The sequence below is a fragment of the Zonotrichia albicollis genome, chromosome 27 (assembly GCF_047830755.1).
Source record: "Zonotrichia albicollis isolate bZonAlb1 chromosome 27, bZonAlb1.hap1, whole genome shotgun sequence".
Classification (NCBI taxonomy): domain Eukaryota; kingdom Metazoa; phylum Chordata; class Aves; order Passeriformes; family Passerellidae; genus Zonotrichia; species Zonotrichia albicollis.
This window is the reverse complement of record NC_133845.1, coordinates 372,292-386,243: the sequence shown is the minus strand read 5'-3', so window position 1 is coordinate 386,243 and position 13,952 is coordinate 372,292. Positions and strand designations below refer to the sequence as shown.

The window sequence follows — 13,952 nt, the reverse complement described above, 5'->3', positions numbered from 1 at the left end:
TGACACCCATGTCACAGATCTGGATGATTCCAGAGCAGCAGCTTCCCCTGCTCTCCTGACTCCTCTGACACCCTTTTCACAGATCTGGATGATTCCAGAGCAGCTCCCCCTGCTCTCCTCTGACACCCGTGTCAGGTCGGCTCAGCGCCGTGCCCAGCAGCCCAGGGCCGAGGCTGCCCAGCGCAGCTCCTCTCGCAGTGCTCAGCATGTCACTGTCACCAGATGCCCCAAGAATGGGGACAATGATTTTGGAGGGCCATCAGCGCCCGTTATTCCCAGCAGGGCCGGTGCATCGCCACGCGTTAACCCCTCGGTGACGGTGGGGGATCGTGGAACTGTTCACATCAGTCTCCATCATCCCGGGGTGCAGCAGAGATGCAGGGCTGATCCTGGGGCTGGCAGAAGCTGCTGACCCCCGGTGCCATCCCTCAGTGCTCTTGGAGTGAATTGTGCAGTGGCTGCATTCTGAATCCCCTTCTGAAAGCTGCAGATCTCAAACCTCTGGACCTGCAGCAGCATCTGTGCCCCCCTGTCCTGCTGTGATGGACAGGGGAAGCTTCCCACTGCAGCTGCATCCACGAGATCCAGCTGATGGTTTCCCATCGGTGCTGTCCCACCTCTGGCAAACCCATGGGCCCTCTTGCCTGGGGGTCTGGGACACACAAAGGGGATGTTCACATGGATAAAGCTCTCTCCTGGGGAGTTCCATTCAGTAACGAATATTGAACACAGAGAATGTATGAAACCAGGGCCTTGGAATACATTAAAAAAAATCTGTATGCTGCCCTTTTTGCTGTGGGCAGTTTGTCTTGTCTTTTCCCAACCCGTGGAGCTGGCAGCATCGTTCCAGTGGGATGCTGGAGCAGCGGGTGGGAAATGCTGCCGCACGTGCTTGGCCCAGGCCAGCAGCAAATTTTGAGTGTCGTAGCCCTTTGGCAGCATTTGCTCACATTTGTTGTGGACAGGCTCTAAAAAAGATTGGAATTGTATGTTGGGTGTTTGTGGCTGGTTCTTGTCAGGTAAGGCAGGACAGCAGGATCCTTCCCTTGGCTTTTTTCAAAGGGGAAGTGTTGGCATCATGTGGAATGATGTCACTCCGCAGCATCTGGTTTGAACTCATAAATTAGCTCATGGTAAGTATAAATATTGTACAGGCAGGGAATTTCGGTGCTCTCTATTGATAGCTGTCCCCTCCCCCTGGTTGGTTGTTTGGGGTTTTTTATATTAAATCATTCAGAAATAGTAAAATCTTTATTTCCAGCTTCTGTAAGATTTATTTATTTGTTTGTTTATATTTAGCAGCAGTGGTGGTTTGAGGGCAGGTTTTTGGTTGTTTTTTTTTCCTTCTTCTTAATTTATTAAAGTGAAAGGAAGGTCTCAGCTCCCTTCCCCCTTCCCTGTGCCCTTAATAGCTCTCCCTGCTATTTTAATCCTCTGGGCTGGGAGCTGAGGGCAGAGCGGTGACTGCAGGAGCCACCACGACCAGGGCCCGATCCGGTATCATCACCAAGTGTTGTAAATAACCACTTCAGGGGCAAAATCACCCTCTTGGCAGCTCAGGTGTGGTGCTGGTGTCGGAGTGTGGAGAATGTGGGGTTTGCGGCCACTTGGTGCCCGCTGACCTTGGCTTCCCCTGCTCTGTCCCCACTGAAAATGAGATGTGGCACCACTGCCTTAATCTTGATAAAATAGATCAGGGATGAATCAATTTCATATTGATTTACCTGGGCAAGGGAGACACCGGGGGAAAGGGGGTGGCAGGGAGGATTTTTGGGGAATGCCAAGTGGTGCTGGTCCCATTTTGGCTGCCCAGTGTTCAGTGCATCATGTCTGGCTGGTGGCTGCCCCTCTGGCAGGGCACCACTGTGATGGCCCAGTGTAAATAAAATCAGAAGGCTCCCATAAAACTCCCTTATTGCTGCGGCACAAAGTTAGAACCACTGGAGGTTTGTGCTCCCTGGCACTGGTGTGCAGCAATGAATATTTTATAGGAAAGGAAATACTTAGTGTCTGAATCTTTTTATAGCTCTGACACTCCCATGGGTGTGAGTTGCCCCTCGCACCCACACCCTTTGCCAGCACTCACGGGGCTGAGCCCCTGCAGTGTCCCCCAGCCCCCCAGCATCCTCTGGTCCCACTGCCCACAGCATCTGCCAGCCCCACGCCCCGCAGGAGCCCTGTCCCATGGCACAGCGTTCCTGGGAGATGCAGGGGAACAAACCAGGGAAATGCAGCACAATGGATGGGGGAGATCAGTGGGCTGAGCATCTTGATCTGATGCTTGGGCATTGGGGGACGCAGCAAAACCACTGTGGAAGTCCCAAGTACGGATTTCTGTAGGGACAGGACTCTGAGCACCGCACTCTCTCGTGTTTCTGCCTGGCTTTAGACTTGTCAGGACTCTGCTGTTTCTCTTGTGTCATGCATCCTCTCAGTTCCCCCACTGCGTTTCGTGTCCAGAACATGGACCAGGCAGGATCCGTGGGCAGGGATGTGCAAGCCCTGCGGCCGTGGGTCTCCCATGCCAGGCTGTTCCAGCCCCACGCTGCTCCAACAGGTACCGAGTGAGCCTCAGCTGCACCGGTGCCTTTCCTCGGCAGCGAGGGGCTCTTGCCTTCCCTCGGTAGCCGGCCACCCTGCCAAGCTGTGCCCTGGCCCGGAGATGACAAAGTGCCCTTTAGTTAATTGCAGAACGGATCGCCTGGAGTTAAAAGTTCTGATTTATATGACTATGGCTCTAACTGCTCAATAACATGGGCCCGTAATCTACTTTCATTTCAAACAGAAGGGTGATTTATGGGGCAGCATGCCGCTTTAGCTCAGAAATGAGGTGTTCAACATATGCTCTGTTGACATAAATTTGGAATTTATCGCTCCTGTCAAAACTGCCTGTTGGACAAAGGTGCGCATTAAGGCAATAAATGGCTTGGAATAGTTTTCTGTCAAATTTCCTAACCATTGTATTCACTCTGTTTGAGGGGAAAAATACACACTTAAAAGTAATCAAACAGCCAAGAGCCATGTGTCTTTTTCAGCACAGAGGGAGGGGAGGGGAGGGGGTCTCCCCTGCTTCCCAAAAGGGGTTGGGGAGGGGCTGGGATGCAAGAGTTCCTCAAGTAAAGAGAGCAGAAGGCTGTTTTAGGCAGGGTTTTAGGCAGGCAGAGCAGAGATTCGCTTGTGGTGGCAGTGGGACACTTGCAGGGGTCTTTAGGTGCCAGACCTGCACCCGTGCCCATGCCCAGTGTGCTCCACCAAACCCCTGCACCCTGCCAGGCCCTGCCAAGCCCCTGCATCCCCAAGCTCTGGTCAGCGGCGTTTGCCACCGAGCCCGGCCTTTTCACACAAAGCACCCTGTGGGGAAAACTCATAATTTTTACACCACGCAGTCTCGCTGGAGTCGCCGTGCCTTTGAAGTGCTTTTTGTGGGGCATTTACAGGCCTTTTTAATTACCGGCAGCTTGCGAGGGGCCAGCCTCTCGCCCGGCTTTTGTTTGCGGGGCTGGGCAGGGAGGGGGGATCGCTGGGCTTGCATTCCGCCTGGAGAGCCCCTCGCCAAAGCCTGGGCTGGGGCTCCTGGGCAGGGCTGGATCCAGGCCTGGGACTGTGCCACGGGCATCCCTGTTGCCTGGGCATCCTCATCGCCCTGGGCCACCCTCTGTGCCAGAGCATCCTCGAGTGATATCTCATCACCTGGAGGCTTTGGCTGACTTTGTTTCCACGCACTTCAAGAGGGACATTGTGTAGGAATGAGAGGAAAACCTTCTTTTTACAAAAAAGGCACTTTTCCCACTTGCCTCTGCTCTCCATCCCATGGGCGCCTTCTTGGCTGATGTGCTTGTAGGGACCTTGCAGGAGAAAGAAGCACAGTTGCAGCCTCATGTCAGAATAATAAAACATGGTTTATCTTTTGGCACGGAGTTTGGGCAGCGCTGGCATGTATTTTAACGCCCTTCACTCCCCCGCCCCCTCTTTCTGGAGGCACAACTTCAGAAGCACATATTGATCTTTCCCCTCAGATCTTAACAGCCCGAGCAGCCGTAATACCTTGCTTACATCTGCCAGGTTTTTGTGCAGTTTTGCAACATCTCCTTAATCCGGCGAGCAGAAATAGAACGTTTCAATCATATTTCGCTACCGGGAAATGGAGCAGATAAAGCTCTTTAAGACCTTGTTGAAAGGGACCGTGCAAGATGGCGAGTGATAAGAACGTCCTAGAAGCAGGCGCCGAGCGGAAAACTTTTGTTGCCACTGAAATTTGTTGATAGAGATATTGCAACTAAATTACTCTTTGAGCACCCCTGTGCCCCATTGAAACAATGCAGAGAGGATGTGAATTGGGGACGTGGTAGTGCCCTGGGCAGTGGCAGGTGGATTTCCAGGGCACTGTAACACCAGTGGGGTTGGGGGTCTCCTCATTTCCTTATTTCCCCACTCTGTGCTGGGAAAATGGGAGAAGAGGTTGAGCCAGCCATAGGTTTGGGAGATGCAGAGGAAGGAAGCTTGTCCTTCTGTTTCTCTGTTTCTTGAGACTTGCTTAAAACAACCCCAACCCTCCATGTTTTACTTGAAAAAATTAACCAGTTAGACTGTAATTCAGGGAAAGGTGTTCTGGCCTCAGAAGGGGCAGTGTGGACCCACAGCATGACGTGGGTCTTCCTAACAAAGTGGTTTTAGCCTGGTGTTAAGTGCAGGAGTGAGCTCAGCCCAAGCCAGGGAGTGTGACAGGCATGTCCCAAATTAAAAATGCAAAATGAGAAGGTTGTCACTTATTGAGCTGCTCGTTGGCAGCGGAGCCCTGTCAGGAGGCTTGTGTTTTATTTATTTTTGCAGGGCGGATAAATCCTTTGGATTGTAAACCTTCTTGGCCTGAATTCGTGCATGACTCCTAATCCTCTGCTATGACACAGTGAATTCAGGACAAGCCTGATTAATAATTACATTATACAGCAAAGTTGAGAGTTGAAACAGGTCCTGCTCCTTCCCTCTCCCCTCTGCTCTGCAGCATTCACTCGCTGCTGAACATCAGGGGTGATGTTCAACTCTTCCCAAGCTGGTGTTCAGTATCCTGCAGGGTGGGATGTGGGGCTGGCAGCCAGGGAACAAGCCCCTGAGCCCCGTGGGGCAGGGGTGGTTTGGGGCTCTGGCTCTGTGCAGCAGTGAGGGGTGATCCTGTTGGAGTCAGAGCAGCAGCTGCTTTGCTCCAATAAAACTTACACCTCCGGGGAGGTGCAGCAGGAGCTCGCAGGCACATGGTCCTCGCAAGCCTGCACAGCTGGGGCTGAGCCCTCCCGCGAGAGGGGCCACATCCAGCCCTGGACAGGACCACTCCTGTTTTGTCTTTGGCAGCAAGGCAATAGAAATACTCTCGTCCTGCTGCGGCGCGGTGATAGATGGTGGCTGCGAGCAGAGGTCAGCACACAGCTATGGGCTGTGTTACTCCTCAACACACACAAATACTTCTCTGTTTACAGCATCCGATGTTGAAACTTTGCACGTGCTGCTGTCCCGAGTCCTCCCAGCCACAGCCACAGGTCTGAGCAGCTCAGGGTGACTGAGAGCAGCAGCCCATGCGTTTGGGGCTCAGGGGCATTGATCAGCTGGCTGTGCAGCACAGAGCCAGGTGGCTTTGCAAAGAGTCTGTTTGTCACCAGTGGAGGTGGGGAAATAAAGCACCAAGCCCCCATTCCTCATGTTCTGGGCATTGTGTCCCTCCGTGCCCCCTTGGCAGCACAGGCTGTTGTGGGGACCGAGCCTCAGGGTGCTCCCCAGTGGGTGGTGGGGGCTGAGCAATGGTTGGTCCCAAAGGGGAGGGGAAATGGGTCTGGGGGGAATGCCAGGGGCAGCAGCAATGTCTTGGAAAGGAGATGGGATTGGGGTGGTATTTTCAGGCTTGGACAGTGCTCCTGCAATGCTGCCTCCATTAAAGGTCATTCCACTTGGTCCAGAGCTTGGTCACCCAGAGGTGGAGCATCGATGCCTTCACAGCAAGGAACGGGCAATAATGCAGAGTCTGGCCACCGTGGCCGAGCCTGGCACCCGTTGCTGTGATCAGTGCCTGTGGGCAGTGCCGTGGGCACAGAGGCCCCTCCAGGCAGGATGTGGGGGATGCTGAGCCCCCCGTGGGGTGGGAGGCACACTCGGCGTTGTGCAATGCTGCCTGGGCGTAGCTCGCTGTGTACCTGGGGCTGCCAGGAAACGGTGAGTGGCATGTTTCCTGTTTGCGAGCTGGTGGCTCTGTTTGTTGCTTGTGATTTGTGTCATGCTGAATTTGGATGGAAATTGGGATTTGGTTAGAAATACACACAAACAACCTCTTAAAGTGGTTGGGGTTTTTTTTGGAGTACAGTGCCTTTTTAAAAAGCACTCAGAACATGGGGAAGGAGTTTGCCAACACAGATTTTGCCTTAACTCCAGATTTCAGAATTATCAAGTTTATTAAAAGACTCCAACAATAGCAACAATAACAAACACTGGTGGGGAGAGGGTTGTCTCCTCAGTCCTGGGGAGTCACGTGGGACCCCCCATCTGTGCCCTCCCTCTCAAGCCAGCTCTGACTCTGGGCGATGTGGGGGCTGCAGGAAGCACCAGGCAGTTTCTGGGTGTTGTTTTGGGTCACTTCCCCCCGTCCCAGGACTCACCCCTCTCTGTTCTCCCCTAGGAAGCTGCACAGTGGGATGAAGACGTACGGATGCGAGCTGTGCGGGAAGCGGTTCCTGGACAGCTTGCGGCTGCGAATGCACTTACTGGCTCACTCAGGTGGGTTGGGAGGGGCTGCTGGGCTGGGCACGGGGGTTGCTCTGTCTGTCCACCCAGGATGCTGTGGCTGCCCAGCTCACACGTCTCCTCTGCAGCAGACACGTGCAGCGCCGGCTGCGCCCTTCCCCGGGCAGCACGTTGCAAACTTGTTCTCCAGTGCCCAGTAATTTGATTTATTTAAATTTTCTTTTTTGGAGTTTGTTTTCAGTTCCTTAATTGTGGAAATATTTTCCAGACTAAGCAGCTTGGAATAACAAACTCTACATGCCACGCAGCTACTCATGGTCAGCTCTGCTTGTAGCGTGAGCATTGTTTCCACCTCGGGCCCCCACCGCAGGTTCGTTAGCAAAACTGCAGAATTAGGCGTTCTCTGACTAATGAATCCAAGTAGCAGGTTCACAGGCTGCAGGGCCTTTAATTAAATAGATAGGGGAGGGCTGGAGCGCTGCACTGGAGGGAAGACTTGTGCTCTGCAAGTCCGTGTCAGCTGATGTTCCCCTTGGGGTGCAGTCCTGGCACAGCTGGGTGTCTGATGTGGGGACCTGGAAACAGCCCGGGCACCCCTGGACCCCAACACCATCAGGAGTCCTTGTCCTCCTGCTCTGAGGACAGATCTCTGGGGGGTAGCAGGTACTGTAGCCACAGATCTGCTTGCATGTAGTTTGGCAGTGAAGCTGTATTCTATTTTAAATGCTGTTATACACTTTTATCTATATTTTACCTGTTTTCATTTCTTTTTCCCCATTTCCTCTTTTTCCTGGGGTAGGGGGGCACTTCGTCCGGCCAGTTGCTGCTTTCTGATGTTTGGTCGATAATCCTGACCCCATTCCCATCCCACTGTTTTTTGGGCCAGGACCAGCTTCTCAGGGTGGCTGCAGGCAGCAGCAGGTGGCTGGGGTGGTCCCTGGGATGCTGTTCCCCTGAGTGCTGGAGTTCAGATGCTGTTCCCCCCCGGCCCGGGGCTGAGGATGCTGCTCCCCCAGCAGTGGCACGCACGGCTTGTGTTTGTTATGGTCGCGCTGGCTCACAGCCTGTCCCTGGCAGGCAGCCAGCTTTGTGGGTACAGTATGTACAGTGAACGCTGAGCCAAGCTTGTCATCACACAGGATTAATTTTTTTTTTTTTTTTGTAAATCCGGCGAGGACTGGGGGGTGGGGAGAGCTCTGCCTCGAGCTCGCAAACAGCCGCTGCGAATTCCAGCACTGTTATTTATTAAAGCAGGAGACCTTTGCACCTCTTCCCTCGCCTCCCCCCGCCGCCAGCCCTGGACACGGGGAGGTTATGCTGGAGCGGTGCAGGGCTCGTGTTCAGCTCTGAAGGCAGCTTTGCCTGCACACCAGTGGAGCCTGTGTTTAACTGGGAGTTTGCAGTGGGATGGCTTGTGTCCCCTGGCACCCTTCTCCAGCCCCAGTGCCAAAGGGCTTAAGGGGGTTAACATCTGCAGCTTCCCCATCCAGGTTGGCAAAGGGCTATGGCAAAGGTTCCTACTGAGGACCTGGTTGGGGAGCAGCCCTGGGGGCTGTGGTGCTCTGTGGCAGGCTGGGCTGAGCACACAGTGCTGCTGTGCCACAGCCTTGCAGGTGCAGGGTAAATACTTGGCCCCATGTTGACTCTCAGTATAAAGTGTAAATGTAAAGCCTGTAATGCCATGCAGAGTCTTTCCCTACCTGCTGCCCGCACTGCTGGCAGACAGACTCTCAGAAATCTCTAAGGCTGACATGGAGAGTTGCCCTTCTCCCAGAAAAGCAAATTGTCAGGGAAGGTGAGGTGACAGACCCAGCTTGTTGGTTCTGTGGTTCAGAGCATCACTGGTTTGACCAGGGAGGCTGGTCCCAGCACTGCTGCTCCCTCAGTTGCATCCTCGCCAGAGCTGATGCTCAGTGATGCTCATTCTCAGCCTGGGGTGCTGGTTACTCAGCACCTGCTGTGAGCTGGGTTTGTTCCCCAGGACAGGGAGGAGAGGGGGTTTCTGTCTGTCCCCACCAGCAGAAATGGCTGCTGTGGAGATGGCTGTGCTGCCCTTCTCCACTCTGGGCTGGGAACGGTGGGAACAGCCGATAGTGCGCAGGGATGCTCATGGGCTGCGTGGGGGACATACAGGAAGCAGCCCTGCAGACCCCTGCCCTGTTGCTTCACACCCTCCCTCCCCACCCAAATACGCTCCTCCATCATCAGGAGAGGCAGAAGAAAGCCCCGAGGTCCTGTTGGGGGATGGACGAGCTGTCCAGGGAGCAGGGGCTGCCAGGGGAGTGGGGTCGCACGTGCTGGTAGGGATGGCACCTTGGACAGAAGGGGACGACACATCCACATCCCACCCTTGCCTCTGTCTGCCAGTGGAAGGAGAGGGGGCTCATCCCGGCCCATCCACCCCCAGCGAGCATCGCCCCGTCCCCTGGCGGGTGGGCTGTGTGGGCTCTGTGGGCTGTGTGGGGCTGTGTGGGGCTGTGCGGGCTGTGCGGGCTCTGTGGGCTGTGGGGGCTCTGCGGGGCTGTGCGGGCTGTGCGGGCTCTGCGGGCTGTGCGGGGCTCTGCGGGGCTCTGCGGGGCTGTGCGGGGCTCTGCGGGTCTGTGCGGGGCTGTGCGGGGCTGTGCGGGGCTGTGCGGGGCTGTGCAGGCTCTGTGGGCTGTGCGGGCTATGCGGGGCTGTGCGGGGCTGTGCGGGGCTGTGCGGGGCTGTGCAAGCTCTGTGGGCTCTGCGGGGTTCTGCGGGTCTGTGCGGGTCTGTGCGGGCCGAGCGCGCTCCGGTCCCCTCGCCCCGGCCGGTCCCGCGGCGCTCCCCGGGGACGCCTCCGCCCCCCCGGCCCGGCTGGCCGGCGTCCCGCGCTCGGTCCCGGGTGATGTCAGCGGCCTGCCGGCAGGTCTGGATGTTCTGCCAGCGTTCCCGCGTTTATGATCATCCGCAGATGTGCATCCAAGAACACACTGTACCCACAGCAGAAATTAATGCAGGCTTGACTGCCGGCCAAGCCGCGCACACGGGGGAGAGGAAGAAAGAAAACAAAAACTGTTTAATGCTGTTTATAAATTATACACTGGCTGATGAAAAATACATTTCTCTTAGCCCCCACCCCTCCCCTCCCCATCCTCTCTGCCTCAAGAGCCTGAACTGAGACCAGAAAATTATGGTTTGCTTTTTAGCTCCTGTTTTGGCCGGGTTCCTGGACCTGGCCGCTGGGTTGAAGCCAGCTTCTTGCTTCTCCCCGCCCTCACCTGATGAAATACGTTTATTTTTCACCCACCGTCTCTCAGCGCTTCCTTGGTTTGGCTGCCCCTTGTTATTGACGTTATTGACATTATTGACGTTATTGATGTTATTGATGGTGGGGTGCAGAGTGGGATGCCAGGACCCCTCATGCCCACCCCACGCATCCCATGTCCATCCATCCCTCACGATGTCCGTGGCCATCACTGCCCGCCTGCTTTCTGCTGGAGGGGGGAAACTTCCCAAACTTCCCCCCAGGCGGTGGTGCTGGAGACCCCCCTCACTTGGGCTGGGAGGCAAAAGGGGCAGGAGCCCCCCCGTCCCTGCCCACCCCTCCCCGCACGCTCGCCAGCCATTTACGCCGCTTTTGTGTTGTTTTTAATACCGCTAATGTTTATCATTTGCCCAACAGGCTTGACAGATTTTGTTTCCTGTCGAGCGGCGGCGGTGGCGGAGCCCCCCCGGTTGCCAAGGAGCCGCCTCCCCGCACCGTCACGGGCTGATTTGGTATTCCGCGCGGCGCCCCGCCGCATTTCTGTATGCAAGACAAAGTGTTTTGATGGAGGACGATTGCAGGAGTGTCTGGAGGCTGTTTGGAGTTTTATGGGCTGTGCAGTACGCGCCGTGCTCGCTCGCCGTGCGGGGCTGCCAGGGATGGGGTCTGTAATTTTTTCCCTGTGGAGAGGATGCTGCTGGAAAGAGTGGCAATGGCAGGGGCAGCAGGAAAAGGGGTTGTGTAAAAACCTGCCACTTTGGGATCCCAAGTCAATTATCATCATTAATAATTTTTATTATTATTTTTTTAAATGAAAATGCTCCCTGCTCCAGCAGTCCCTGTGAGGCGCAGGAGTTGGTGGCACTGCCTGGCCAAGGCTGGTGATGGTGCTGCTGCTGGCCACCACGTCAGCCAGCCCCAAGCCCCTGCTCCATCCCTCCGGGTGCTTTCCCAAGGCTCCCCAGGGCAGCCCATGCCACAGCATCCTTCTCAGGCGAGTTTCCAGCACTCCAGCTAAGGTCCCTCCTCACTCTGTGCTGCCCACACCTCACTTTTTCTGATATTAGTTATCACCTTTCCGTGGCACTTTGGGAAGCAGGAGCTGAGGTTGACTCTCCAGGCCTGCTCTGCAGCTCTGTCTTTTTTAAGCCCTTCTTGGGTTTCTCTACAGTATTTTTTTAGCACAGAGATTTTCATGACTTGTCTCTTCCACTTGGGTGAAACAGGGGAGAAGGGAAATAACAATAACGATAATAATAATAATAATAATGGCAATAATAAAGATCCGAAAGCGGCTTGATGTGGGCAAAAGAAGAAAACAAGAGAATGGGATAGAGAACAGGCTAAATTTAAAATTGTAATTGGCTGACTTCCACAGGCTTGCGGGTGTTTTAATGACTCATAATAACTTCATTTAAAACCAGCTGAGCAGAAAATAGATTGGAGAGGAGCCTCAGGCCATTATGGATTTGTTTTTTTTTTTTTGACAAGCTCTGTTTTCGGCAGCCAGGAAGGCACTCGCAGAGGGCTCGGCTGCTGCGCTCCCCGAGTTGGTGGTCTGCCCAGCAGAGATTGTATAGAAGCTGGGCTGGCTCTCCTCTTTTTTTCCCTTTTTTTTCACTGATTAAAAATAGATGCCTTGAGGTATTATTTTAGCATCACTGTGGTTTGGTGCTTTTTTCTTTGCACTTCTGATGTGGTAAACGGAACATAAATAAAATTGTTTTTGAAATTACTGAATTAATTAGGTAGTAAAGCAACGGCAGTGCATAAATTTTCTTGCCGATTTTTTTTAATCCATATTTCCCCCCTCACATCTCCATCTTCTCACCAATTACAGCCTGTTAATAATATACAATCCCAAATTTTTATTAATCGCTTCTGCTGAGGGAGGGGATGTCACATTCTACTGATGGGGCCATTGTGCCAAGCCAGCAGTGGGGAAGGCTGGATCCTTCCCCACCCCTCTCCTCACCAATTTCCCATCTTCCTCCTCCCTTAGCCATCTTCCTCCTCCTTCTGAGGTGCTAGCAGTCCCTCTTTTTGCTTTATTCCTTCTCTTTTCCTGAGCTAGAGCTCAGCATGCCTCTTCCATAGCCCCACGGAAGTTCCTCCTCTCCAGTAAAGTAATTAAATGATGGGCATTGGGAGGGACTGTTGGGATGATGGTGGATAACAAGATGAACTTTGCCATCCAGCGCAGCGAGCTAGGCCTGGCTGGTTGGGAGGGAGCTGCAGCCCCTGCCCAAGTCCTGGTCCATGGGGCATCCCACTCCCAAGAGCCACCGTGCAGCCCGGCAGCCTGCTCCCTCACATTTCTTGGAGGGGAAATTAAATAATAGAGGCTCAAAAAGAGCTCCAAGATCATGAAGTCCAGCCTGAGTTCTGTCCCTCCTTGTGTCTTTGGTGGGCCTGCAGACCTGGGCAGCTTCAGCCTTGCTTGGGGGCGCATGGGGCGGCAGTGACCGCGCAGGATGGAGCAGCAGCAGCTCCTCGCCCGTTTGCACCAGCGACCTTTATTAGGCAGGGGCTGTAAATTTGCTTGTGCGGATATAAATGTACGGCAGGGGGCTGGTGCCAGCAGCAAGGCTCGCGCCGAAACACGGCCGATACTTGGCAGCACGCGGAGTCCTGTCCCGGCCCATCGATAAGATCATCTGCAGATATCTGCGCGTTGTAGGCGATACGAGGCGCTGGCTAAATATACCCTGCCCAAACCTGCGCCGATGGTTTCTGTTTAAAGCAGGGAGAAAGGAGGGGGGGAGAAGAGAGCCCTGCCATGAGCTCCGCTTTCCAACGTGTCCTGCTCCCTTTCATAACAAACAGCAAGCCGTGGTGGTTTTTTTTCTGAGCCCTGTTATAATAAGCTCAGATGTTGGATGACATTTTCCCAGTGACTCACATAGTAAAATTAACCTTGAACTATTTACATATTCAATCGCCGCCCTCCTCCTCCTCCCCCTCCCCGCCGGCGTGTGTACATTACAGGAATTCTGGCTCCGTATCAGTTTTTTGTTTTGCTGATGAGAAAAGAAAAAAAAAAGAAAAAAAAAAAAAGAGAGAAAAAAAAACAACCTCCCCCCGCCTGGAGTACACATCTACTTGAGGGAAAGAACACGCAGTCCTGGCCTTTGGAAATTGGCAGGCGGCGTGCTGTTCCCGCGCTGATAAGAGGTACTGTAAATAAAACTGTACGGCAGCGCCTGCTGTAAATGCCCCGCGTCTGTACTCATTGTTCTGACAGCTCCGGCTTTTTTTGGGTCCGCTGTTTTGGTACACACTGTGCTTCCTTATGTAAGCCAGTGCGCCCGGCTCCTCCCTGCGTTCGCCCTGTTTATTTTCGCCTCGCCAGGAATTTTTCCTCCCCCCGTCCGCCCGCCCCCCAGCCAGATGCTGGCTGCCTTTGCCTCGCCGGGCTGTGCCTCCCCCGACCCCTCTGGCCACGGCTTGCGGAGGGCACTGGCACGTCCCTGCTCCCGCTAATCCCATGTGGAAATGGGGGCAGGCAAAGCAAGCCCCGTGCTGAGCAGGGGCTTGAGACCGTGCTCGGTCTCAGCCCGCGGGTGCAGCGAGCCCCTCGAAGCGCGGAGTGCCCGGAGGGGTACAGCCCGGAGGGCACAGCCCGGAGGGCACAGCCCAGGAGGGGCACAGCCCGCAGGGCACAGCCCGCAGGGGCACGGCCCAGAGTGGCACAGCCCGGAGGGAACAGCCCGGAGGGCACAGCCCGCAGGGGCACGGCCCAGAGTGGCACAGCCCGCAGGGCACAGCCCGGAGGGGCACAGCCCGCAGGGCACAGCCGGCAGGGCACAGCTGCTCGGAGGGGCGCGCACCAGCAGCCGCCCTGCCCGGGCAGAACCTGTTGCTGCCGCGGTTGTTGCATCCTCACGGATCGCGGGCTGCCACATCCTCGTGGATCGCGGCGCTGGGGCCGGCGGAGCTTTGAGTGGCGATGGAGAGCCATGGAGAGCCATTGCCTTGGCAACTGCGGGCTGCGCGCTGC

The 13,952-nt window shown here is 55.0% G+C and overlaps 1 protein-coding gene across 5 annotated transcripts in view; it reads left to right on the top strand.

Moving 5' to 3' along the window:
• Nucleotides 1-13,952, top strand: part of ZBTB16 (zinc finger and BTB domain containing 16) — a 54,202-nt gene that overhangs the window by 20,567 nt on the left and 19,683 nt on the right. For all 5 annotated transcript variants that reach the window (XM_074527857.1, XM_074527859.1, XM_074527858.1 and 2 more), the window contains exon 3: nucleotides 6,659-6,756. In XM_074527857.1, coding sequence (XP_074383958.1) covers nucleotides 6,659-6,756 — 98 coding nt within the window. The remainder of the gene's footprint in view (nucleotides 1-6,658; nucleotides 6,757-13,952) is intronic.